The sequence below is a fragment of the Coccinella septempunctata genome, chromosome 1, assembly GCF_907165205.1.
Source record: "Coccinella septempunctata chromosome 1, icCocSept1.1, whole genome shotgun sequence".
In the NCBI taxonomy this organism is placed as follows: domain Eukaryota; kingdom Metazoa; phylum Arthropoda; class Insecta; order Coleoptera; family Coccinellidae; genus Coccinella; species Coccinella septempunctata.
This window is the reverse complement of record NC_058189.1, coordinates 52,115,010-52,140,301: the sequence shown is the minus strand read 5'-3', so window position 1 is coordinate 52,140,301 and position 25,292 is coordinate 52,115,010. Positions and strand designations below refer to the sequence as shown.

At 35.6% G+C, this 25,292-nt stretch overlaps 1 protein-coding gene across 1 annotated transcript in view; it reads left to right on the top strand.

Moving 5' to 3' along the window:
• LOC123311818 (glutamate receptor ionotropic, NMDA 2B) overlaps nucleotides 1–25,292 on the top strand; it is a 316,415-nt gene that overhangs the window by 129,797 nt on the left and 161,326 nt on the right. Inside the window, exons 2-3 of the mRNA XM_044895928.1 lie at nucleotides 11,062–11,417; nucleotides 14,295–14,535. Of these exons, the coding sequence (XP_044751863.1) occupies nucleotides 11,062–11,417; nucleotides 14,295–14,535 (597 nt within the window). The remainder of the gene's footprint in view (nucleotides 1–11,061; nucleotides 11,418–14,294; nucleotides 14,536–25,292) is intronic.

The window sequence follows — 25,292 nt, the reverse complement described above, 5'->3', positions numbered from 1 at the left end:
CTATTTTATTTAGATGAATATTTCTTCCTATAGAAAGTACGTTGAGTGAACTATTATCAATAGGAAATTGAATATTTGGGAAAAAGTATTGACCAATATATAGAAATCAGAATTTTTTATTGATATGCTTGAGGAGGGTACTGAAAGTTGGGTAATCGACATTAACACTTCACATAAAAAACACTTCAATTGTTATTGAAATATGCTTCAAGAGTGTTTCTCAATATAGCATTCAATCCAAGAAAAAATATACCACTTTGTTCTATTCTCATTTTTCAATCTTCACATTATGTGAAAACATGAGCACATTCTGGAATACATCTTTTCTTCTCATGAATCTTTCCATTTGGAATATTTCATATAGGTAACTCCCGAGGTAACTCCTTTTTTGATTTAACTTCTTTGTCAAGATTCTGCCAAGAATTTGGTGTGTACTGAACATTATTATGAAATGAATTTGAAACATTTTTCAAAGATCTCCACTTCCACTTTCTGTTTTTAGATAGATCACATAATCCAGTGTTCTGTAAGAGTGTATGTGTAGAGCGGAGTACTATGTATTCTATAAAAGCTCACTAGTATTTTCTCCTTTCATGATTACTCGGATTTAAAAGCTAGATACTTGCGTAATTTCTCTCAAAAAATTAATATTTTTAACGTCAAACTACAACGACAGGTCAATATCACGAGCACAGATCCTTATGTTTTCGAAAAACTGTTGAAATCTGATACGAAATACATTTCTTTTTAATTTATTACAGTCGAACAATGAATATAGGGCACAGGACATTGGAATATTTCAGGAGAATATAAACGGAAATCTGTTTGCAAGACATAAAAAATCGTGCGATTCAGTGAACCATTACGTCTGTACCCTCGTAGCCAAATTTCGTAGCTACGAGCTCCTATCCATTCCTTAGATAAGTATTTCTTAACAAAGTGTACCTTTGTACGGTGAAAACGAATTTATATCAAGGATAGAGTTAGGTACTCCCTAAAGCTAAGGAATACTTAGATAGGGGCTTGTTTAGGGATCGTTGGTGAAAACGGGCATTAGACTGATGTTTCTCTTAGGGGATAGTTGGCGACCATTACATATACCACAGTTTGCTATGTTTTCTGGAATTCCTTATTTACCGTTCCTTAAATGAAGCTGATGCTACCAGCGCAAACTCGTCATTAACGTAAAAAAACCATTTGAATTCAACTGAAAATTTCATTGGACATGGGTGTAACGTTTTAAGAAAATTGGAATGAATGGAATGGTTAACGGCTGGAGAAGATGACAAGCACTGAAATTAAACGAAACGTTTTCCTTCAACAGATCCCAATTAAAATTGCTGAAAAGCTGATACGATTACGGTCATGATATCAGACTGGCAAAGCTTCGCCACAAAGCTGCTAACATTGTTCTTGCTCACGACCGACAGACGGATAATACCTCCCTCTAAACTTTGATGGTGCTGCTCGACCACCGATAAACTCGAAAAACATAAAAGCGACCTGTTTTCGGTTGAAACAACGTTCCGATTATTACACCCTCGAACCTCGAAGTTTCCCGTTTAGGGTTACAGGTGTTTCCATCGTGTTTCGAACAATATATATGTTTTTTATCGCTCCCAAACAATGACTGACATAAAAATGGCATGTTGATTTCTCGAAACCGTTGGCGGAAATACGGATCATGGATGAAGGATCTCATAAAATTTAATGGACGAAGATTGTTGGATATTTCGTATTCGATTTCGATAAACCTATTTAGGCTCGGTACTTTCACCTACGGATAACTAACTTCGGCAGATAAGGTTTATTCTTAGGATATGTAAAAATACTGTCTTCTCACTATAACATATTATTGTTATTCATCGAATAAATAACCCATATTCGCCGAGTAAATATGTTATTGGAACCATATTTGTAGTTGGGGAGCCGAAGAGGGAAATTCGGGATTTACTCGAGCGTGTCAGATCAATATAAAGGGAGATACCTTAGAGCCTGTAGAGTAGAGGGGGAATTGTCTAGGACAGCCTGTCAGAACAGTAAAAAGAACATTGTACATACTCCAGCGTGTCAGATTGATATATGTGGTTAATTACATGTTGAAAAGTATATATTCTGTTAATTTGACAATTTAAGCGTGACGAAAATGTGTGGGAAGGCGCCAAAGTTGCAAAAAAATACGTCACGCTCTCTCGAGCGCGTTGGCTTTTTTTTATTTTGAAGCTTATGATTCAAGAATAACGGAAAAAATATAATCTGACAGTTTCAGCAATCCGAAACAATAAAAATTTTTCATAAAGGTCACAAAAATCAGTTTTGTTGACTTATCTCCTCCCCTGGGCTTTAAATCTCTTCCGCATTTATTATAAAAGTTGTAGATCATAACATTTCCTACAAATTTTGTCTTAAGCAATTTTTTCTACGTTCAAACGTTTTTGAGATATATGGCGAATAATATACATTAGACTGGGTTTCTACATTGACCTTAGCCTTTTTCATGTGTGGCTAAGCTCCTCGCCCTTATCGCCCGTTAACTCGAAAACGGTTAAGAGTGGGTAAAATTGCTTCAGACGGAAGTTGTATAGAATTTTATTATCCACAACTTTTATAATGAATGCAGAAACGATTAGACGCACAGGAAGGCAGATATTTAACAAAAAAGGGAATTGTTAACATCTTCAAATTGTCAAATTAGGAAAACCCCCCTGATTAGTGTTAGATTAATAGAACAACACGCCTGCGACTCCGAAATTAACCATCTGTATGAAAATCTGACACGCTCGAGTATGTACAAGTAACGATTTTTTTTTACATTTTCAAAGGACCGTTGTGACCTTGCGTCACGTCCAAATTGTCAGTCCCTTGAAAAGTAGCTTCCTTTGGGTCCAATCAACATATCCTCCAAAAATCTGACACGTTCGAGAATTTTTTTTTTACCATTTTCAACTCTTCCGTACGGCCAGCCCCACCAAGCAAACTGTCAGATTAACATGAATTTATTATCAGAGTCACGTAAGGCATATACAGTTTCTTAATCTGACACGCTCAAGTATGTACAGGATGGGCAAATTTCGATGTTTTAGCACTACAGCTTTTAAACCAGAGGAGATAGACAAAATCTGATACCCCATTCTCGTTCTCTTTTTCTGAGAAACTAATAATAGTAGTAGTCAGTTTTGGCCACTTTCTTTTGTTTTCGAGTTATAAGCAAAAATTGGAAAAATGGCGATATCGAAATAAATTTATATCTCCGCTAATACTGATGATAGAGCTCTGAAATTAAAACATTATACAGGCACTTTTTTACTTAGAATCCAGTGGCGTGCTCGTCTTTTTAGCAGGATACTCAATTACGAAGCTATGACCCAAAGTTATGTTTTTTTAAATGAGAACACTAAATTTCTGTGCAATTTTTTGAAAGCTTAATTTTTACTGATTCCAAAAATATATAACATCATTTGGTTTATATCAACATGAATAATAGAAAATGGTCAAAAGCCTTTTTTCTCAATATTTCTATGGTTCAAACTTTTGACGAGCACAGAAAAATAGAGCTTCCTATAACAAGAGCAGTCACCTTCCGGTAATGTCATTCTTTCTATGCTTTTTCCAATTTTCACAAAATTTGAATCTAAATATATTTCCTGAACTTTTATGATAATGAAAGGACTAATAGAAGGAGACAGTGGTAATCATACGATGCTATATTTTTCTATGCTCATCAAAAGTTGAAACCATAGAAATATTAAGAAAAAAGGTTTTTGAACATTTTCTATTATTTATATTGATACAAACCATATGATGTTATATATTTTTGAAATCAGTAAAAATTAAGCTTTCAAAAAATTGCACAGAAATCTAGTGTTCCCATTTAAAAAAACATAACTTTGGGTCATAGCTTCGAAATTAAAAATCCTGCTAAAAAGGCGAGCACGCCACTGGATTCTGAGTAAAAAAGTGCCTGTATAATGTTTTAAATTCAGAGCTCCATCATCAGTATTAGCGGAGATATAAATTTATTTCGATATCGCCATTTTTCCAATTTTTGGTTATAACTCGAAAACAAAAGAAACTGGCCAAAAATGACTATCACCATTGTTAGTTTCTCAGATAAAGAGAACGAGAATGGGGTATCAGATTTTGTCTATCTCCTCTGGTTTAAAAGCTGTAGTGCTAAAACATCGAAATTTGCCCACCCTGTACACCTGATGATTTTTTTTTGCATTTTTGAGACCCTGCAGACGCTTTCCCCACCACTGAAAGTACATACATCATAGAACCTTTTTTTCTCTCTACCATCTAATATTCAAAATCCACTAGGTCTCCACGACGCTCGAGTAAATCCCGATTTAGCATCGTCGGCTCCCCAACTAAATAATAGAGACATGCACTGAGCAACACTGGTATGAAATTTTCTATTTTATAGAAAGAGAGAAATGATCGTCGGGCCAATACCTGCCTCTTTTCTGTTGACATAGGGGTGATTGCGGGCCAATCAGAATTCTAGAAAAAGACAACTAGCATGCCCGATGTTCAGTTTCTCTTTGTCACTTTTTTTTACCGTATTTCATGCACAGATAGAAAGGGAAGGCACAGTCCATGTCTCTGATTGAAACTAACGAATAAAAGTGTATTTGTCAAATATGAATATAGGTCGAATATCGTGTACGGTTATTCTTTCTTCTTCTTTTTATATTAACGATTTCTACAGTGAGGTGTCTGATCTTATTTTCAATCAGTGAAAAGTATTATAGTATGCCGTGTTTTTATAGAATTGTTATCCGTCAAATAACTTCATGTGAAAGCACCGAAATAAGGTATCCTTCAGATTAAAAATTATTTGACAGATACTTTTTCACAATATAGTCAAAATTCATTCGAAGGTGAAAGTACCGGGCCTTATTTTATTATTGAATTGGAGAAATCGTTTGAACTATCAACATTCAATAGATTGCTCATTTGTCCTTCATTTTCTATCATAATAAGAATTTTATGCCATCTTTTCAACCCCGATGGGAAGAACGTCCCATCCAAGAAGAGAAGATGGTTAAAATTTACGCAGCCTAAAAATACTATAGTAGGATGTTCTGAGTACTACTAGGTAATCAAGCGCTATCTAGTGAGCAACGAGGTTCAACTACCTCACCCCTCCAGTTCTTGGATTCCAAAACGAAGACGATTCAACTATTAATTATATAGTACAATGCCGGTGACTGGCTTTTTTCTGGGATTCTGGGATATCTGTTCAAATCTAGGAAACATTTCTTTGTGTAAAATATGCAGCCGTTTATGTAGCTGATGTAGTTGTAGTTGAACTGATGAAAGTTGAAATAGATTTTTAGCGTGTGTGGTTACCTGAACCTATGTGAAAAATTCAACTAGTTTTTCACATATAAGTATATGGCAGGAATTCATTCCGAATTATTTTCATTCCTATCAATGCCCCCTGCTCCTAAAATTATAGACGGATTAAATTGATCGTCATTATGGTATTCTATCGAAATAAATGCAAATAGAAATTTCGCAAAGCTGATCACCAACATATTGTGAACGGCTAACACATTCCAGGATTATGTCGAATTTTGCATTTGATGTGGAAGCGACGAGTGGAAATCGGGTTTTCCAATAATTGTGTTAGCGATGACTCTATTCTTCTCCCCTTTCTGCATGGTCAGTTATCTATAACACAAAACCGTAAAACGGCGATTGACGATGGTTTGAAATTGCTGAAAGTTTTATTTCACGTCGTAAAACTGTACCTGCTTCATTCTGATCCTCATATGAAGAGAATTCTCTCGAAAGTGTCATTAGAAGTGTCACAAAAAGGATGAAAAATTTCTTGTTTTTAATGACTATATTCAAAGTATACTTCTTCTGAATGCCTGCAGTGACGAAGGCGTTCTATTTATTGGGGATATGGGCAGTATTAGGAGGATAAGAGGCATAATATTGTCAGCCAAGAATAAGTAGATAACAGAGTTGTTATCTTCAATACGGCGCAGCATGAAATCCACATATTCCAACTCTTGACTTTCTCATGCCCCCCGTAATTCAATCGAATACACAAGAGCTCAAAATCGAGGGATATTAGAAATGTTCAAAAATTCCAAAATTTCAAGCATAGTTGACCATTATAATCAAACATTCATGTAATGCCATGAAAATCAATTGTATCTGGTCTCTACCTTGTTTTGATGAAGCTATACGTAATACGAGGATGTATTAATATCTAGTTAGCCTAGATCAGTCCCATGCATAAAACAATATTGCGTTTCCATAGCAACGAACAATAATTCAGTGTCAGTGTCAAGTTTGAGGTCAAGAAAGTAGGTAAACCAGACTTACGCAATGAATTAAAAGAAGGAAGATGACCACCGAAATTGTGAAATTCGAAAAATTGGAGTATCGAGCCATCAAGCACCTGTATTTAAAAGGTTTGAGAGGTAAGCAGATTTACGAAGATATGTTTAATATCCTTGTTGATCAATGTCCTTCGTATGCGACCGTGAAAAATTGGACTGCAACCTTCAAAAGAGGTGAATTTTTCATTGAAAATGATGACCGATCGGGAAGGCCGGTTTCTGTGTCAGCCAACGAAAATATGGATGCAGTTCATGACATGATTTTATCAGACCGTCGAATTGGGCTGAAACGGATATCTGAAGCACGAAATATTTCATACGAACGCGTTTATCATATAGTTCACGTCAATTTGAATGAGTAAAATTGCTGCAAAATGGATGCCCAAATGTTTGAGTGTTGGCCAAAAGCGTGCAAGGGTAGAAGCATCGCGTTCAATTTATGCTCGATTTGAGAATGATGTAGACTTCTTAAACCGAATTGTTACTATGGATGAGACTTGGGTACATTTCTACGATCCAAAAACAAAGCAAAAATCGATAGAATGGCGACACTCTGGTTCTCCAAGACCTAAGAAGTTTCGTGTCCAAAAATCTGCTGGAAAAGTTCTTGATTTTTTGGATAAGGGTAGAACAACAACCGGAGATTACTATTAGACATTATTAACCACTCTACGGGAAGAAATTGAAGAGAAAAGATGCGGAAAGCATTACAAAGGTGTTTTGTTTTTGCAGGACAACGCCCCGGCACACAAACCTCATGTTGCCATGCAAAAATTCGTGATTTAGGGTTTGAATTACTAGAAAACCCCCCTTATCCACCAGATTTGGCTCCATCCGACTATCATCCCTTTCCTAAACTGAAAAAAGTTTAAAAGGTTATAAATTTTCTTCCAACAAGGAGGTAATAAAAGCTGTGTAGGTCTGGTTTGCAGATTAAAAAGAAACATTTTTTTTTTTTGAAAGGTCTAGAGACATTGCAGGTTCGCTGTAATAAATGTATCCAATTCAGAAGAGAATATGTTGAGTAATAAAATATTTTGACATTTTAATTTTGTTTGGTTCTATAGTAGGCTGAGAATTTTTCAATATATATTCCAGTAATACAGAAAGAATAAGATTCCTGAGATAAAGTGAAACAATAGAAATTATAGATCCGATGAGTTTTTAGTGTTTTGGTTTTCTGCTGTATTAAGTGTTCGTTAAACCTTACAATTGAAAATCAAAACGATGCGCTTTTTACATTTAAATGGCAAGAGGAATCTCATCAAATTTATACCAAATCGCAGTACAAGATGACATAGGAAATATATTTCTGTAGGAGCAAAATGAAACAGCCATATCCATTGATCACGCGCTGAATTCACCATGTTATTTCAGTGCTCTACACACTCGACAATTTATCAAGTAGTTCGGGTGTAAATTCAACCAGGAAAATTTCAGTATTCCCAACGGAATGCGATGTTGCACATTTTCATTCCATGGCAGATATTGACTACACCCTCGTGAAATTCGTAGCTGATTTTGCATCTTTTCATTTTTTCCTAGTCCTATTTCCTGCTATCTGGTTGTATTATTTGTGCTTACGTCAGTTTGAGTTATTTTTTCACTGGAATATCGAGATTGAAAACATATGACCCATCAAATGTAAAAATTTCTCTTTCAATATTCGAATTGAATTGCAGCCATATGAAGACGTATTGTTATCCTTTCTATTGTCAGTTACTATGAGACTGCTGAGTGTATGACCAAATTGATTAATTTCGTTCATACCTTTTTTTTCCCCGAATTATGTTCGCCGGCAAAAAAAATCACCATCCATCCATTCATTACTGGGTAATTCAGCATAGAGACACCTATTTCGATGATGAGCCGAGCCAACACTTGGCTTTGGAAATGCCAGGAGGCCTTTATTCATGCAACAATATCATACGGTGTTATCAAATGTGTCCATACCCCAGTTCGGCTTTTACTACGTACATAACAGGCTCTTGAATGTCGAACATGCGAATTCATCACTTAATATATCAGATCATGCACAATTCATTGTATCACTCCGTAATATCCTGAATGAACATTACTACCTCTAAATTAAATTCGAGGGAGGATATTATGTGTCATGTGTGTATTTTGGTTCGTCATTTTCAACAATGAACCTTTGAGAATGTTTTCCATTTCTGATGGTAAACTTTCCGCTATTGACGGAAACGAATACCTATTCAATTATTCTTCACAAGAAGAAAAAATGGTACCTCTAATAAGATGAAACTACTTCTAGATGATAGAATATGGAACGCCATTTTGTCTTAGGTATATAAGAAAAATTCAAAGAAATGAAAACAGTTCAATGTTATTACTATTCAGTGATATTTTTATTCGTATTAATCAACAGTTTTTTATCAAAAATATCAATAAACAAAATGAAATCAAACACAAAAAACAAAATCACAAACGAACAACCAAATATGGAATGGGTACCCATTTATAGAATATAAACATCAGTAATCAAATGAATTTAAAAAAAAACTGTAGTAAACGGAAGAAATCGCGTAATCCACGTGAAAAAGTCACAGATCCAAGTATAAAACTTTGGACAAGCATAATCATAATGAGCCCAGAACCTACCATTATGAATTTAATCCAGCTTTGTCCACTATTATCCGTGGAAAAGAGTATTTGACAGAATATATTTTCTGCATCAGAAGAGTCTTGGTTCATCAACTCAACCGGTTCTCTGTCTTCATCAAACTGGTTAACATCCTGTTTCTCAGAGTCTTCATCTTCACAATCAGTTTTATTTTTTTTCGTTAGTTTCTTTCTTTTCTTCTTACTTCTTATTCTTGTCTTGGTTAATTTATTTTCTTTTTATTGCCTAAGTATGGAATATTCCATATTTGGATTTTTATATTTGATTAAACTATAGTACCAATATTTTTTCAAATTGCAATATTTCAATAACAGTCATAAACTGTTTAAATAAACATAATATTGATATATCCAATAGTAAAATACGTCTGTACACGTCCGATAATAACCGATAATACTCATTTATTACATACTTTTGAAATGTTCTGCAAGATGACAAAACAATTCACAATTCATTTTCAACAAAGAACCTTTGAGAATGTTCTTCATTTCTGATGCTAAACCTTTCTTTATTGACGGAAACAATGAAACAAATACATATTTAAACATTTCCTTACAATGTATCCAAAGATTATAATTATCCAAAGACTATAAACTTTGAATCTATTATGACCGTAGCAACCAAACAAATAATCTTCTTAGATCAAAATGTAAAAAAGTCACTGTCAAGACATTCTGACCAAAGATTATAATCTTTGATTCTGACATTTATAGGGCGGGGAGACGCAAGTAGCTTTGATTTGATCAAAAACGTTTGCCAACCTTGTAAATAATATAATAGAAAAAACTCTTTCGATAGAAACGTATTTTTTATTTAAATTACTTATATTTGTGCCTTTCGGTTGCTTTAATCATTTTACAACCCTTGGAATATCCCCGGTTCTCAAATCCAAGTGATATAAAAGAAAATTTATATTGAATTTTCAAGGTGAATTTTGACATTATTCAGGCGTTTTTTTCGTGATTCGTGCATTATATTTATGGTTTCGTCCATAGACTATGGTTCCTTCATTTCATTTATTATTTGACTATGGTTTCATCACAGAAAGCCTCAACTACTAAGTGTTCTGTGATGAAGCCATATTCTAATAATGAATATAAGCCATATTTTCGCGATTAAAACGCGTGAAGCGTCTTTAAGCGGTGCTATTCGAGCGAATAAGTCATGACGTCAGTCTTTAAGACGCTTCAAGCGGAACCTGGCGGTCTGTGGAGAGCGCCTGTGTCATAGAGTCATCTTGTCTCTGGCCTGTGTGGTCTTAAGCGGAAAGAGGTAATATAAAGAAGAAGAGAGAATATGTTGTTTATATCGAATTTGATTTGAATTCCTACTAGGGAAGAGTGCTTTTATTGCCAATAATGCAGTTTCTGCATTATCATTTAGAATAAATAAATATTTTTCAAATAATAGCCAAAGAACAGAAATTGAAAAATTCACAATTCGATTCGCTGTCTAATGACAACGACAGATGACTCAACCATCAGCGATATTCTATTTTTGCGACAACAAAATTAATGACGTCACGCTTAAAGACGCTTCAAGACATCGATTAAGACGCTTAATCGCCAAAATATGGCTTAAATGACTAGTCTATGGATGAAACCATAAATATAATGCACGAAACATGAAGAAAAGACTGAATAATGTCAAAACTCATCTTTGAAATTCAATATGAATTTTCTTTTATATCACTTGGATTTGAGTGGCGGGGACATTCCAAGGATTGTAAAAAGATGAAAGGAACCGAAAGGCACAAATTTAATTAAAAAAAATATTATTATTTACAAGGTTGTCAAACGTTCCTGAACTCGTCCATTGCTATCTCATAAAAAAAACGATTTTCTTCACTTTTTGGATAAAACATTGTATGCCTCTCGAGTGTTTTGTTTCTTAAACCACTTCAGAATTTATATAATTATAATCTTCCCGCGTGAGTTATTTTCAACATAACACACTTAAGTACCATAAGTAACTATTATATGTGAGGGAATCTTAGAATATTGAACGCAATCCATTGGTTAATTGGCACTATTTGAGATACAATTTCCATTTCAGCAATCCTCAAGTCCCTATGCAAGGAATTCCTCTCGTATAACGTGTCCGCCATTCTGTACCTGATGAACTACGAGCAGTATGGCCGCAGTACCGCATCGGCCCAATATTTCCTGCAGCTGGCCGGATATTTGGGAATTCCCGTGATAGCCTGGAACGCTGACAATTCAGGCCTGGAACGACGAGCGTCCCAAACTTCTCTCCAACTCCAGTTGGCGCCGTCTTTGGAACATCAGACGGCCGCCATGTTGAGCATCCTGGAACGTTACAAATGGCATCAGTTCTCGGTCGTCACCAGCCTTATCGCCGGCCACGACGACTTCATTCAGGCAGTCAGGGAGAGGGTGTCTGTCATGCAGGTGAGTTAATTCTGTTTATGATGGCTAAAGTGTTGAGACTCATTCTTATCAGAGCACGGAATGACATGCTGTGTCTTATATTACGTTTATTTCTGATGCGGCCTCATGAATGATGGCCTGAATGCCGGTAACGAATATAAGCAAGTGCTGGTAGCAAGGGGGTGGATATGCAAAGTAAATTTTTGACTCATGATGAAAAATATACAGAGAGGGCCATGAAAACGAAACAGCGGCTCTGTAGGTCTGCAGAACCGAATTGTATAGGATTAGACGTAGGTTTCGGATATAGGTAAACAAGCTGATTTACAAACGATTTATTTCGCTACAGTTTCGGATCCAATTTGATCCTACTTCAGGCTGCAATAAAAAATTCAACATTTAAGGAAAACAGATTATTGATTACAGGGGTAGACTCACCGAGACAAATCAAAGCTACAATCTCTCTTTCATCAATCATGAACAATTAAAATTCCTTACAGATGATTAATTTTATGAAACTCGAATTGGGAATACTCCTTCTGACGAAAATGATGTATTTTTTATGAAATGTCTTCGAAACGTCACATTTTGAAATAACCATTTCAACCGTTTCCCAAAAAAAATATTTTAAGCACTTAAAAATGAAAAATAAAAATGGGCATTTGAAATTTAAAGCGTTTCATGTGGATTGCACAAGTTGGCAACATCGACTGGAATATGCCTTGATAATAAAGGACAACAAATGCATTATCTTGATGAGATAGACAAAGATGGCTCACCCTGTATATTGTATACGCATTTGTTTATGAAAAAACAAACAATAGGAGGGAGGTCAGATTTATAAATCGAATATGCTTATCTTCGGAACTCTGACTGTATAGAAATAGGGGAAAAATTTTGAACATATATTTTCACTAAGGTGCACTGAAAAGGATAAATGGGCTGAATGAAAAAAAAAATTGAATACGATGAATTGAATAATTCCGTCCTGCTGACCAAACAGCCGCTGTTTCATTTTCAATGGATCACTCTTGTATCTAATTAGATTTGCATGGAAATATATATCTTTCATTATGCATAAATACCCAGTCTTCTTTTCTATATTTGCCGGCAGACAGTCCGATTTGAACCTGCTCTATAATTGCTTTGTAAGAAACTATCATCACTCCCTCTAGATAATTAGACGTAGATGTAATTTCTTGTATATACAGGGTGTTACAAATTAAGTGCGAAAGGTTTTAGGGGGTGACTCCTAGGCGAAAATCAAGGTGGGTCTTTCAGGTGCACTAAAGCTTTTCCTCGAAAAGCTGTCAAAAATGCGAAAAAAAATTAATATAATTTTTTTCTCGAAAGTTCATGCACAAAGTTGTGTTTTATTTTTTTTTTCAAGGAAACCATTGTTTTTTACGGACATGAACACGAATCGAAAAGGATTTGTAATGAATCGTTATTTTCAAATTGAGTAATTTTGTTTACATGAAAGTTCTAGTGAAAAAAGGGATAGGGGTTACTTGTTTCACCCCTTCAGAAGATAACAATTGAAGAAATAGTTATAGGTTACCTTTTCATTGGTAAAACATCCTCACAAAATGCCATGAAAAGAATTATTTTTTTGAAAGCGTGTTACTTTACAAGGAGATGCCCTACAGCTTTAGTTCTCATGAAAAACCCCCTGAAGACTTTCGCAATTATTTGTTAACATCCTGTATATCTTTTCATTTGGTACCAAATAATCCAGTTGTCCTTCACCCACCTGAAAATGCTACTGCGATGAATTTTTCCTCACTGATATCTTTGCATGTTCCGCATTAGATATGGATGAAAATTCAGAAAATTGAATCTAAAAAAATGAATGTGATTTCAGAGCAGGCATGTTGGACGTTGGAATTCACATCAACTCGCATTCATCCAAAATGAAGCCTTTCTACTGAATTCATGCTCATGAATACATGACATTTACAGAAATTTTTCCCATTACAGTTCAGATTTCAGTTGCATCTTGCATCTAACGAAATACCGATACACGATACATTCCTATCCGCTTCGCAAACTTTCAGGCATTCGACTGAATTCAGAATACGAGGTGGAAGGTGACATAAAACAGGAAGCCCCTCATCAATCGCATATCTGCTTCGAAAACTACATCATCCTGAATTCCCTTTGTAGAAACTCCAACTGATCTTCCCGTTCAATATTCGAATAGAACCTGAGACAAATTCAATTTATGTCTTCACACTCACACCGATCAAATTACAGGGACGCTTTTTGACGCTACAGCATTTCCAATAAAGACGAATGAATAAAACAGAAGAGGCTTTCACATATTCGATATTTTTTCATCCTCATTTTAGCATTCTTTTTTCGTCTTTCACAAATGGGGAAAAGGTTTTTTCTGGTTTATATGTTATTCAAATGACATTTCAGAATCTGAGATATTCACAAAGTGAAGGCTACCTAGGTTTCTTGTGAAACCCGATTACACTTGAGCTTCCATTATTAGAAATGAAAAATGAATTCGACTGGCAGAAATATTCGTGAGCTCTCATTTGAGCTAATCAGTACCTCATAACTCAACCAACGATCCCAACTAAATGAAGGAGAAGACCTTTTCTCGAATGCCAGCAGTCGCATCGTACTACTTAATACATTCAACAGAAGGTCCTCTGCCTTCATTTGGTCAGCATCGTTAGTTGAGTTGTGCGGTACACAAGAGCTCAAATAAAAACGTAACTGGTTTTCAATGGTTAAACCTTGCGTATTAGAAATAATGTTGTTGTCAAACTTTCAGCATCTGATCATATGGATTGAAGTAAGAGAAAAAGCCTTTATTCTAGTTTGCAGCATTTATCCCTACTTTCTATATCTCTCTGTTTGTTCATTGAAAACTTTCATTTTCAGGATCGGTTCAAATTCACTATACTGAATGCAGTTCTGGTCGCCAAAAAGGGAGATCTCTCTGCTTTGGTAGATTCAGAAGCTCGCGTCATGCTTCTGTACTGTACCCGCGAAGAGGCCATCGGTATCTTGACTGCAGCTCGTGATTTCCACCTGACAGGTGAGAACTACGTTTGGGTGGTGACACAAAGTGTGATCGAGAATCCTCTGCAAGCTCCTAATCAATTCCCAGTCGGAATGCTTGGTAAGTAATCGTTCCAGACTCTCTGACTTTCTGCGTTCATGTTTAACATCTAATATTTGAATAAACCTTAATAATTATTAAGGCAGGATGTCAAACGAATTCAAATAATATACATGGTGTTTTCAAAGGTTAGGCTTTTTTTTGACAGCAGATAGAACTCATCAAAATAAGTCGTTTAAGCAAAAATTATCTATATAAATATCCAAGATGGCTGAGATACAACCCCTAAAAGTTCGACAAAATTTCATTGAATTTCAAGTACGGGACTGTGGAAGGTGACTCCGGCATCGCAAAAACGGAACAAAACATAAACATATGGCTGGACAATTAATGGTTCAGTACCAAGTTCATCGGATTAGTAGAATCCGGTCACTTTTGGGAGAATCATAATTGTTGTATCGTGGAATTTAGGGTGAAAAAAAAATTTTGAAAATCGAGGCAGTTTCTTGGAAGTGCTTTTGTTAGTTATGTTGAAAAAGTGCTATGATGTTTCCCCATTTCATCCCATGTTTACGACGATGGTTGGAATGTTCGAACAAAAAGATTGTGATGCCCATTGTGAAAAAATTCGTGAATATTTTGGACGAATTTGGGATTTAGAAGTATTATTCTATTTTTTACAATTGTGTCCTAAGTGTCTTCTGTCAGTTGGTATCGAAATGAGCCATTTTTTAAAATCGTGTAAGTTACTAAAAAATAATGACAACAATTCGGCAATCCTAGGTTTCCATTTTCATTACCACGTAAATATCGAACGAGTCAATATCCTAAACGAAACCACATGGTCGGATATAAGGAGATAAGTTTTTCCCACTGCTTTGCGATAATTCAGCTAATAAACGGTCTAGGGTCGTAGCAGGATCTATTTCAGTAATCATTTTCAATTTTTTTTTCAACTTTGTCAATTCGAAGGTTTTGTACAGGTGATTTTTTGTGAAACGCTTCATTTTGACCAGTTCTACCTTCTGTTGAAAAAAGCCTCAGCTTCAAATAGACCCTGTATAAATACAGGGTCTTTCACGATGAACCTCACCCATATTTATACGGGAAACTACTGAACGTATTTTCATGAAATTCAGCACTTATAAGTATTTCACGATGCTGATAAAATCTAAAATATTTTCAAGGCATGAGCACCACCGGTTTTTCCGGAAATGACGTCAACTTCCGTTTTTCAAATTAGAACACCATTTTTTTATTGCAGAAATAGATTCCTTAGAAAATTTCGAGTTATTTTAATGTAACATTTTTCAGTTTTGGTTCGAAATTTCTCTCTGAGCGGGAAAATTCGAAAAAAAAATCGAAAATAGAGCTCCGCTGAAACAAGAAAGACTTCGAGGTTTTTGGATGGAAAATTTTCATTTTTAGGATTTTTCAAGATGTAAGATTGATGTATCCACTTTAAAAATCGAAATCGCGATTCATGATACAGGGGGTGAAAAAATCGCTTTCAAAGTTAGGGAAAAGAAAATCGTGAAAAATCAATTTTTTCAAATTAGAACCCCATTTTTTTATGGCAGATATTGAATCTACGTTAAAAAATAATGAGAGTGTATGCATCACACCCTTGCCCTAAAGTGGATATTTTCTGAGTTATTCACAAAAAACTGTTTTTCGTCTTGAATTTTCAGCTATTTCTTTTCCCTTCACGCCAAAAAGATGAAATTTTCAGGAACTGTTAGTTGAACCATGCTGTAGATTTTTCACCCCTTCTTGAAACCGACTTCAAGTTACTATTAGGAGAACCATGGCAAACTCTCGCAGTTATAACTAGAGAAGATGCTCAAAGTTTTGACCGTTAATTTCTAGACATTTATTTATACGTCTCAGGAATGCTTCGTGCGTTGCTCTTCTTATTTCATCGGGAGGAAGAGATCTGCAAAAGTGTTTAAAAACCAAATTGAGTTTCAAAACTATGAATCTAAAAATCTAAACAAACCTGAACGCATTTCTGACTCGTTCTATGCAGTCCTCTTTATCAGTCAGGGGAGTTGAGTAGACAATATTTTTTATCCTACCCCAAACATAATAGTCTAAAGGAGTTAAATCGGGAGAACGTGGTGGCCAACGATGTGGACCATTGTTCGCCAACCATCGATCTTCAAATAGCCTGTAGAGGATATTTGACACATTGAGTGAATTGTGTGGAGGCGCGCCATCTTATTGATACCATAAGTAAGTTTTTGCATATGGTTCATAAGGAATTATTTATTTATCACTGGAGAGAAAACCGATGGCCGATTAGTTGAAATAAAGAGGTTTCCGATACAAATTCGAATCAAAATTCGCCATCTATTTAGGAACAACCTGTAACTTTTTTCTCTTGCATATTAGGGTAGTAAAATCTAAAACATGGTTTAAGTAACAGTTCCTGAAAATTTCATCTTTTTGGCGTGAAGGGAAAAGAAATAGCTGAAAATTCAAGACGAAAAACAGTTTTTTGTGAATAACTCAGAAAATATCCACTTTAGGGCAAGGGTGTGATGCATACACTCACATTATTTTTTAACGTAGATTCAATATCTGCCATAAAAAAATGGGGTTCTAATTTGAAAAAATTGATTTTTCACGATTTTGTCATCCCTAACTTTGAAAGCGATTTTTTCACCCCCTGTATCATGAATCGCGATTTCGATGTTCAAAGTGGATACATCAATCTTACATCTTGAAAAATCCCAAAAATGAAAATTTTCCATCCAAAAACCTCGAAGTTATTCTTGTTTCAGCGGAGCTCTATTTTCGATTTTTTTTTCGAATTTTCCCGCTCAGAGAGAATTTTCCAACCATAACTGAAAAATGTTACATCAAAATAACTTGAAATTTTCTAAGGAATCTATTTCTGCAATAAAAAAATGGTGTTCTAATTCGAAAAACGGAAGTTGACGTCATTTCCGGAAAAACCGGAGGTGCTCATGCCTTGAAAATATTTTAGATTTCATCAGCATCGTGAAATACTTATAAGTGCTGAATTTCATGAAAATACGTTCAGTAGTTTCCCGTATAAATATGGGTGAGGTTCCTCGTGAAAGACCCTGTATATTGATATTCAGATGCATAACATTTGTACTGGCCAGCAACTCCTTTTTCTCCTTAAGAAGGTCTTTATTTGGACACCCTGAGTGATGGTGGTTTTCTAACATGGTGGATCGTAACATTTGTGATACGCATCTGAATATCATTATATTAACATCTAAGGTTTCGGGTATATAAGTACTTTCGCTGTTGCATTGGGGGATGTTGATAAGTCTGAAACAATGGTGTGAAAATTGCGATCATCTCTTACCTTGCTTCAAAGAAAGCTACTATACTCTTTTCTACTCTAAGGCCATTGAGAATCATTCAATAGGCGTACGTTGTTTATAATTCGAAGGAATTTTTGTATCCAAATGTTCATAACTGATTGAAAACAATTCGATATGCAAGCGAGAATGAAGCTTCGATTACCCGATCAAGCTTTGTGAAACCGAGCATCAGGTGAGGTTATCAGGAAGAAAATATTTGAGTTGAGATCTTGCTCTCTTTTCCTTTCCAACTCGGAATCAGAATGAAAACGTTTGTTTTCGTAATGCAAATTATTTTCAGGACTTGGAGAATGATTTCTTTTCATTTTTGTTTCTTGGAGGATTGTGATTGAAAATAAAAAAACCGAGCCCGAATTTTCAGCATTAACAATGGATAGAGAAAAACTTTCTTAACGTTCTTTGGAATATAATGGATGAATTCCCATCCGGCACAATTGTGTGGATCATTGATTTTTCGAAGGATGAATACTTCGAAACTCTTGATATCATGAGGCTTTCATTGAGCGCTTCGAACGAACGAAGCTTCGAAGTTATTCTACGAATTTCTTGCTGCTTGATGAAACTTCTCTTCAACTTGTGCACGAATAAAACTGTATTTACCCAGGAAGTGGATGTAATAGAATATTCAATATGGGATGGGTTACGAAAGTTACGACTCGATCTAGCGTCTAGGAGGACTGAAGTTTTGGACTCTGCTTCATGTTTCCTAGAATTTGTTATTCAAAATCGGAAAATCAGAATATGATTGTGATACCTGCTAGAGGTTGAAGTAGGGAAAAAACTTAATATCAACATCAGTCCTAAAATGAACCCTTGGAGAGTCAAATCCCTGCCGATTTCACCAGTGATGCCCACGAGAGTGTCGAGAATTTTCTCGGTCTCGTACAAGAGCCTCGCAGTGGTCTCGTAGTCTCGTAAATATTTTGGACAATAAAGGAGTTTTGGTTCCGAATTTGAAAACTTCAGAATCATTTCTTCGTATTCATATTACTTTTTCCTATTTTTCTCCATACAGAATATCAAAAGCTCGAAAAAATTCGTTGTTTTCATCGAAAATTTCATAACAATGATCGAGAGCAGAAATTCTTCATCCTCCATTCTACTGAAATGAACACACCAAGACGAACGCACTTGGTAAAAACTTTCAGGGTATGTTTACCTTAAACGCCAGTCAGTGGTCTTTGATATATTCCATCAATTCGGCATCACGGGCATTCTGGAAGCTAAAGGACTGTGTGTTTCAAAATCACGAGCTCAATCTGAAGACCAAGACAGCTGTTTACAAAGCAGTGGTCCTCCCAACGCTTCTTTACGGAAGTGAAAGCTAGACGCCCTACAGGCGACATATTAAACAGCTTGAACAAACGCAACAACGTCATCTAAGACAGATAATGCATATCAGATGGTTCCACAAAGTTTCGACCGCAGAAGTCTTGCAACGCGCGAGTTGTACAACAATTGAGACTCAAGTAACGAGGGTCCGACTCAGATGGAGCGGCCACATTCTGAGGATGCAAGACACAAGACTCCCCAAAATAGCTCTATATGGCGAATTCACTGAGGGAGCCCGGAAACCAGGAGGTTTAAGGAAACACTACATCAATCTCTGAAATCAGTTGATGCCAATCATAACTGGGAACAACTAGCGTTAGACAGGTCACAGTGGAGGTCTTTGGTACACAGTTATAATGGTCTTTTTGTAGATTCATTCCCGGTAACGGGATACAGCAATGAAATATTCCATTCATTTGTGAGTTCACTCTGAAAAACTGAATAGATCGTGAAGTGAAGCTGTGGCCTAAACAAATAATAATACGATTTAACCAGTAGGGATCTTGCATTTTTCAATCAACCCTCTGTCCTTCAATGAATTGGCAGAATAAGACTATTTTCTATCCACTTGAGGACCATTTCTTAGGGATAGTTATTCTTAATATTTTTGAGGAAACATTGTTAGTTAGCCTTCGATGATAATATACATGGTGATTCATAACTATTGGGACATACACTAAGCATTGAAATATAGCTATAGCACCAAATATGCTTCGAAAAGCTTTTGCTGTGTTTAAAGTTGAGCGACAATAGATTAAAATGTCATAACAGAATAATTTACCTGAGTTTTAGTAGTAAAAAAATGGATAATACAGGGTGTATTTGAAGGTGAGGCTTTTTTTTTCAACAGAAGCTGGAACTGGTCAAAATGAAACGTTTCACCAAAAATCACCTATACAGAGCTTTCAAAATGACAGTACTGTATGTGGCATTGAAAGAGCAAAACCGATCTCTTTTTTATAATGGATTGAGCATGTTCTACCAGTTACCATTAGTTATGAGATCTGCTTATAATTTGAATCTATTCAAGAGACTAGTAATGGTAATATTAAGAATAGATTTTGAGCGGATTACTGTTGATGTGGATATATTGTAAATATGATGTTATGAACTTTGTAGCTTTAAGCTAATGGAATATTCACTAGTACTACAATAAAAACTATAGGGTGCAGCGGTCTAGTTGGCAGCGATGTAGGGTAGGATGCCAGAGTTAGCAGGTTCGAATCCCGGCGGTGATGGATGTTTGCGGTTGTCTTTATATTATTATATACCTAGGGTGAAAAGAGATAATGTGGGCTAATGGGAATAGTGGGCTAGTGGGCAGAAAAGCAAATGAATTTTTATTTTAGAATCAACATTTGAATTTCGTATTGTAGCAACGTTACTTCAATCGAATGGCAACGTTATATTCTCGTAGAATTTCCATTCCAAAAAGATTGTCAGCTACGTTACTGTACCACTAGAACGAAACGTATTTCCTAACGACATTTTGCCGGTTTCTCAACGTAGCGTTACTTGAAGAACTCAACGTTACTTCCACGTATCCGTGTTTATTGGGTAACGACAATGCACACTTGGTGCTTGCCCTTTATATTCCACAGCCAGCTCTTGTCGTGGTTTTTGAACCATTTTTGTACCATTTTATGGTCGATGGGATATGGATGCTGTATTCCCTTTCCCATTCTGCTCTTTTACTTTTACATATCATCGTGTTGAAGTACTTCTCATTGCCGGTCTTGGTTGAATAGACTTAAATAGCTTCTCGTATAATTTACGGTTTATTTCGCTACCAGCATACAAAACGTATACGAGAAATCTAGACAGATATTTCATGAATTATATTATGTATGCTGTTAATGAACCAGTCACAACAAAGTGAACGATGATTTATTCAGACCGACTCGACTCTTGAATTCTAGCATAAGCGGTTTGCTGTTCTGGGAAAAAGCTACCTTGGCTCATATTATATAGGAATTTCCATTATAAAACACTTCTTTCCTCCGGCAAACAATTCAATTTCAACGCGATGTAGAAAATCATTTCACGACATGCGAATTCTCATATTATCCCTGTATTATTCCGATTCAATTTTCGGAATGTTATATCCCGCCTGCGATAGAGGTAAGTGCTATAAAGTGAATTTTCTCAAATGAAAATTCCATTCTACAAAGGAATAAGCCGGAGCAATCGAGGAAAATAAAACCTCTTGAATTTTGACTCAACGCTTTGTGAGAAACTTTATAGGTAAGTGGAATGCTCTAAGTACTAGAGAAATGTGCAATAAGAGATACAAGAAACAATATATTATCCAGATGAAAATTCGCAGTCATATGATATTTCAAGAGATGCGCCGGATGAACAAAGGAGCACTCCAAAAAAGCTCATTTCAGAGGGGTACACAATATACACTACTCATTCTTAAAATTTCAAATTATAATATGATGAAATATCACAGTAAGATTTCCCCAACAGACCCACATATTGGAATTTCTCTATGTTCCCATCCCCAATCAAAATCAAGGGGTTATGCTCCGCCCAGTTAAGGGGTGGCAGTTACGGGGATGGAAAGAGCTGAAAAGTTGTTCCCCCTCGAATCAGAAATTGATGGGTCCGGGCGATTTTCCACATTTTCATTTAAAAGCCGGAAAATCGAGGTGTTAATTTTTTGTGGGACCACACTGTATATCAGGCATTAATTTAGAACAAAAATTGATAATTATGGAATAAAATACTGATCAATTTTGAACATAAAAATCATTTCATTTCATGAAATCATTATACCCTCTATTATTCATGAAGAGGAAATCATACCCTGAATTATTTGGAGTCTGTTCACTTTATATTCAGTATAAAGGACCTAGCTCTGCATTTGGACGACAGATACAGTGACAAAGAGAAGATTTATCCTCTCAAATATCCGGGCAATCTGAATATGCTGAAAAAGAATGAGGATGAGGGCACTCATCAAACATTGAGTTTATTATGGATTCAGTATCTTTTATATCGGATTCGCCAGCTTTACTCGAAAAATCCCAATATATTCTTCTGAATTGCCGAGTTCATTATACTCGGGGAGGGTCATCAATTCAGGGATTTCTGTGAGTTGAAGGAATATTTCTAGTGAGTGGCTCGTATCAAAGCGTCGAAAGCTCTCTTTGGAGAGCCTTTATCCATTTACCTCCGAAATACCTACGTAGGGGGAATGTGTAATCTAAGTTCACAGACGGCTTTACACTATCAAAGCGACGGTCTTTATCGTCCAACCTTGGCGAAATACCTTAAGTTTCACTTTATCGCGCCTTTCTTGATATTTCAGAGAGAAAGGATAACAAGCATTCCTTAGAGAAATATTATAATAAAAGTTCCAAAGTATGCTTAGGGGCAGTCAAAGATATAACAGAATAAATGTCAATGGAGCTGTTGGGCGTATCTTTTTTGTTTAAACTGAAGAGAAGAATCATAAATCATATTGGGAATTCGAAAAAAGCGATACGCCCCCTGGTGTCAATTTTTGTAAATAAAAAGTTAATGCACTTTTGTTTGTTTACATCGAGAAACGGAGAATATTTTGTGGTTTCAATGAGATCTTTCATAAAAAATATACCTTAATCTGTTCAAAATATCTTTAGCTATCTCGTGATAATGGGGAAAGCTTAGTGAAGATTTCATAATTTGTATCCTTGGAGCAAATCTTCGATTACGATTTCTTGTGAAGATGTCAGTTTTTACTATTTTTCACGATGAAATGAACTTTTAGTCAATGTTTAAGGACATATGTTACTCGTCCTTTTATAGCATAATGAAGGTTTTGTACATTTCAAATCAGTTACGAAGAATAGGAGGTGAATTAAATAACCTGGATATATAACCTCAAAATGAAAGGATTTACACAAAAAACAAATCTGTTTCCCTCAGACAGGACTTTTTTCATCTAGTAAGTGGATATACATATGAATTTCGATAACATTCACACAAAATTCATTCAGAAAATCATTTCTGATTCCCAGTTCAACTTGGACAAGTTTTCTTAGCATCAATGTTGCAATTTTAGCTATTGTATATAATGGAGAAGGTAAGATATCATAGTTGTGGCTAGCATAAATCAATTTCCTTCTTTTTGATCGTGCGAAGAGCCAAGAAGTTTGGATTAAAAAAATATTGCTCTTATTTATCAGCTGATTCAGAACATACTAGGAATTTTTTTATAAATACTAATACTTCATGACATTTATTGATCTAAAATTGATAATAATTAACACACTTGAATCCAGATTCGAAAACCAATCTTCAAAATTAAGAGAAAACAACTATCAACTGAGAAAAAAGGATTTTTTGGACGAAAATCTTCAAAAATGACAATTACTGCATTAACTTTTTATTTCGAACTGACAACACCATGTCGCTGTCATCTACATTTGAATTCCCAATCGATAAATCATTCATTTCTTTATAATAATAAATGTTGGAATTATTCTGAGCCAAGGTTTTTCTTGCCACAAAATTCAGCACTGAAAGTTGGAATATTCACAAATCACATGCGCTGGTCATCCAGTGGGAAAAGTTATTCGGAATTTGAATTTTTAAGTATTGACAGTTAATTTACACCACCGAAAAATTCAAAGAACCTAACCTAACCTAACCTAACTCTTGAAACTAAGTTGGCGCTATAATGAATACTTGAGCATTTTTAAAGTGAAAGTATTCTTCATATTTTCTCGTATAATGCGCCGTTTCCGAGTAATTTGATGTTCAAAAATGAAAAAATATCTGAGATGTTCGGATAATTTGTCCAGGGGTGGCACAGCTCATTATGAATATTATGAAAACTTAAAATGTTTCTTATGACTGCTTTTGAAGTGAAGCATGATTTCGAGTTATCATTTTAGTGAAGGAGGCTCAATGTCGAGTTAATATTTCACATTGAGAGCTACTGTTCGGCAAGTAATCAGTTGAGATTAGAAATGAAGGGCGAGAAAATAACGTATTTTAATTACGAAAACTGCTGAAACACTTTAATAGCACAATTCCGTCCACCCTTCTTTCTCAATTAACCAACGTGTGAGCACTGTGTGGAAGCAAATTGAAATGTAAAACGCCAACACAAAGGTCGACAGCAAACAAGCGGAATTAAGGGTGAGGGACGAAACGGTGTACATCATTCAAAGCCTGAAATATGTGGGCTGTACCTGGTTGATACGGAAGATTCATTTGTTTGTGCTTAAGTGGCGATGTTTGTGGTTCGCAAAATTCGTTTGTCTTGTCATCAACATGAATCAAATTGCCACTCGTTGTGTCATGGGTGTGCATTTGCCCTTGTTCAGATCAGGTTAGATAATGGCATAATTGGTGAGTGAGAACTACAGATTTTCCGAGTCGAAGTCGTCCTCAGGTACTACCTAACTTGCGTTCATCAAAATTCGTCGTCAGGTAGGCTATGGAATTTTGAAAGTTGATGTTCTATGACTGTGACGAACGTTCCTCTTTTCTTGATTACTTCATCTCCCCAAAATTTGAACAATAACCTATACAGGGTGTTTCATGAGTCGTTGGCCATAGCCTTATGGTGAATGCAGGTCATCCAGGCCTTTCAGAAAACTTGCTTGTTTTGTATCCTAACGGCCGGTTTCATAATCAAACCTAAAGTCGGTTTAATTTCAAAGCTTCCTTTAACCCTACTAAATATGTCAGTGAAGTTAAATTCGATTATGAAACTGGACGTAAAGCTATTAGTTTCGGAGATACGGGGTGATTCATGAATATTGGCCGAAATTTGCGATAGTCATAACTCTGGACTGCAAGGTCCGAATTCGATCAAATTTTATGGGTTTGTTCACTTCAGAAAGCTCTTCCAAACGGCTCACAAAATATCAATATTTTCAGGGCAGTACTCAGAATATCATGATTTTTCATTCAAGTCCAAAAATCTATATTTTTTTACATCCCTCACAGAAATTTCGTTATTGCCATGAAAAACAACATAGTTTATTCTAAAGAATTCAATTTTCACTTTGCATGGCACACTTGTCACAAGGAAATAGGAAACGGACGAATTCATATTTTATGAATTGCGGTTTTTATTCCTTCGGTGATAATATTTATTGTCCTTTGTCGAGATTCTGAATT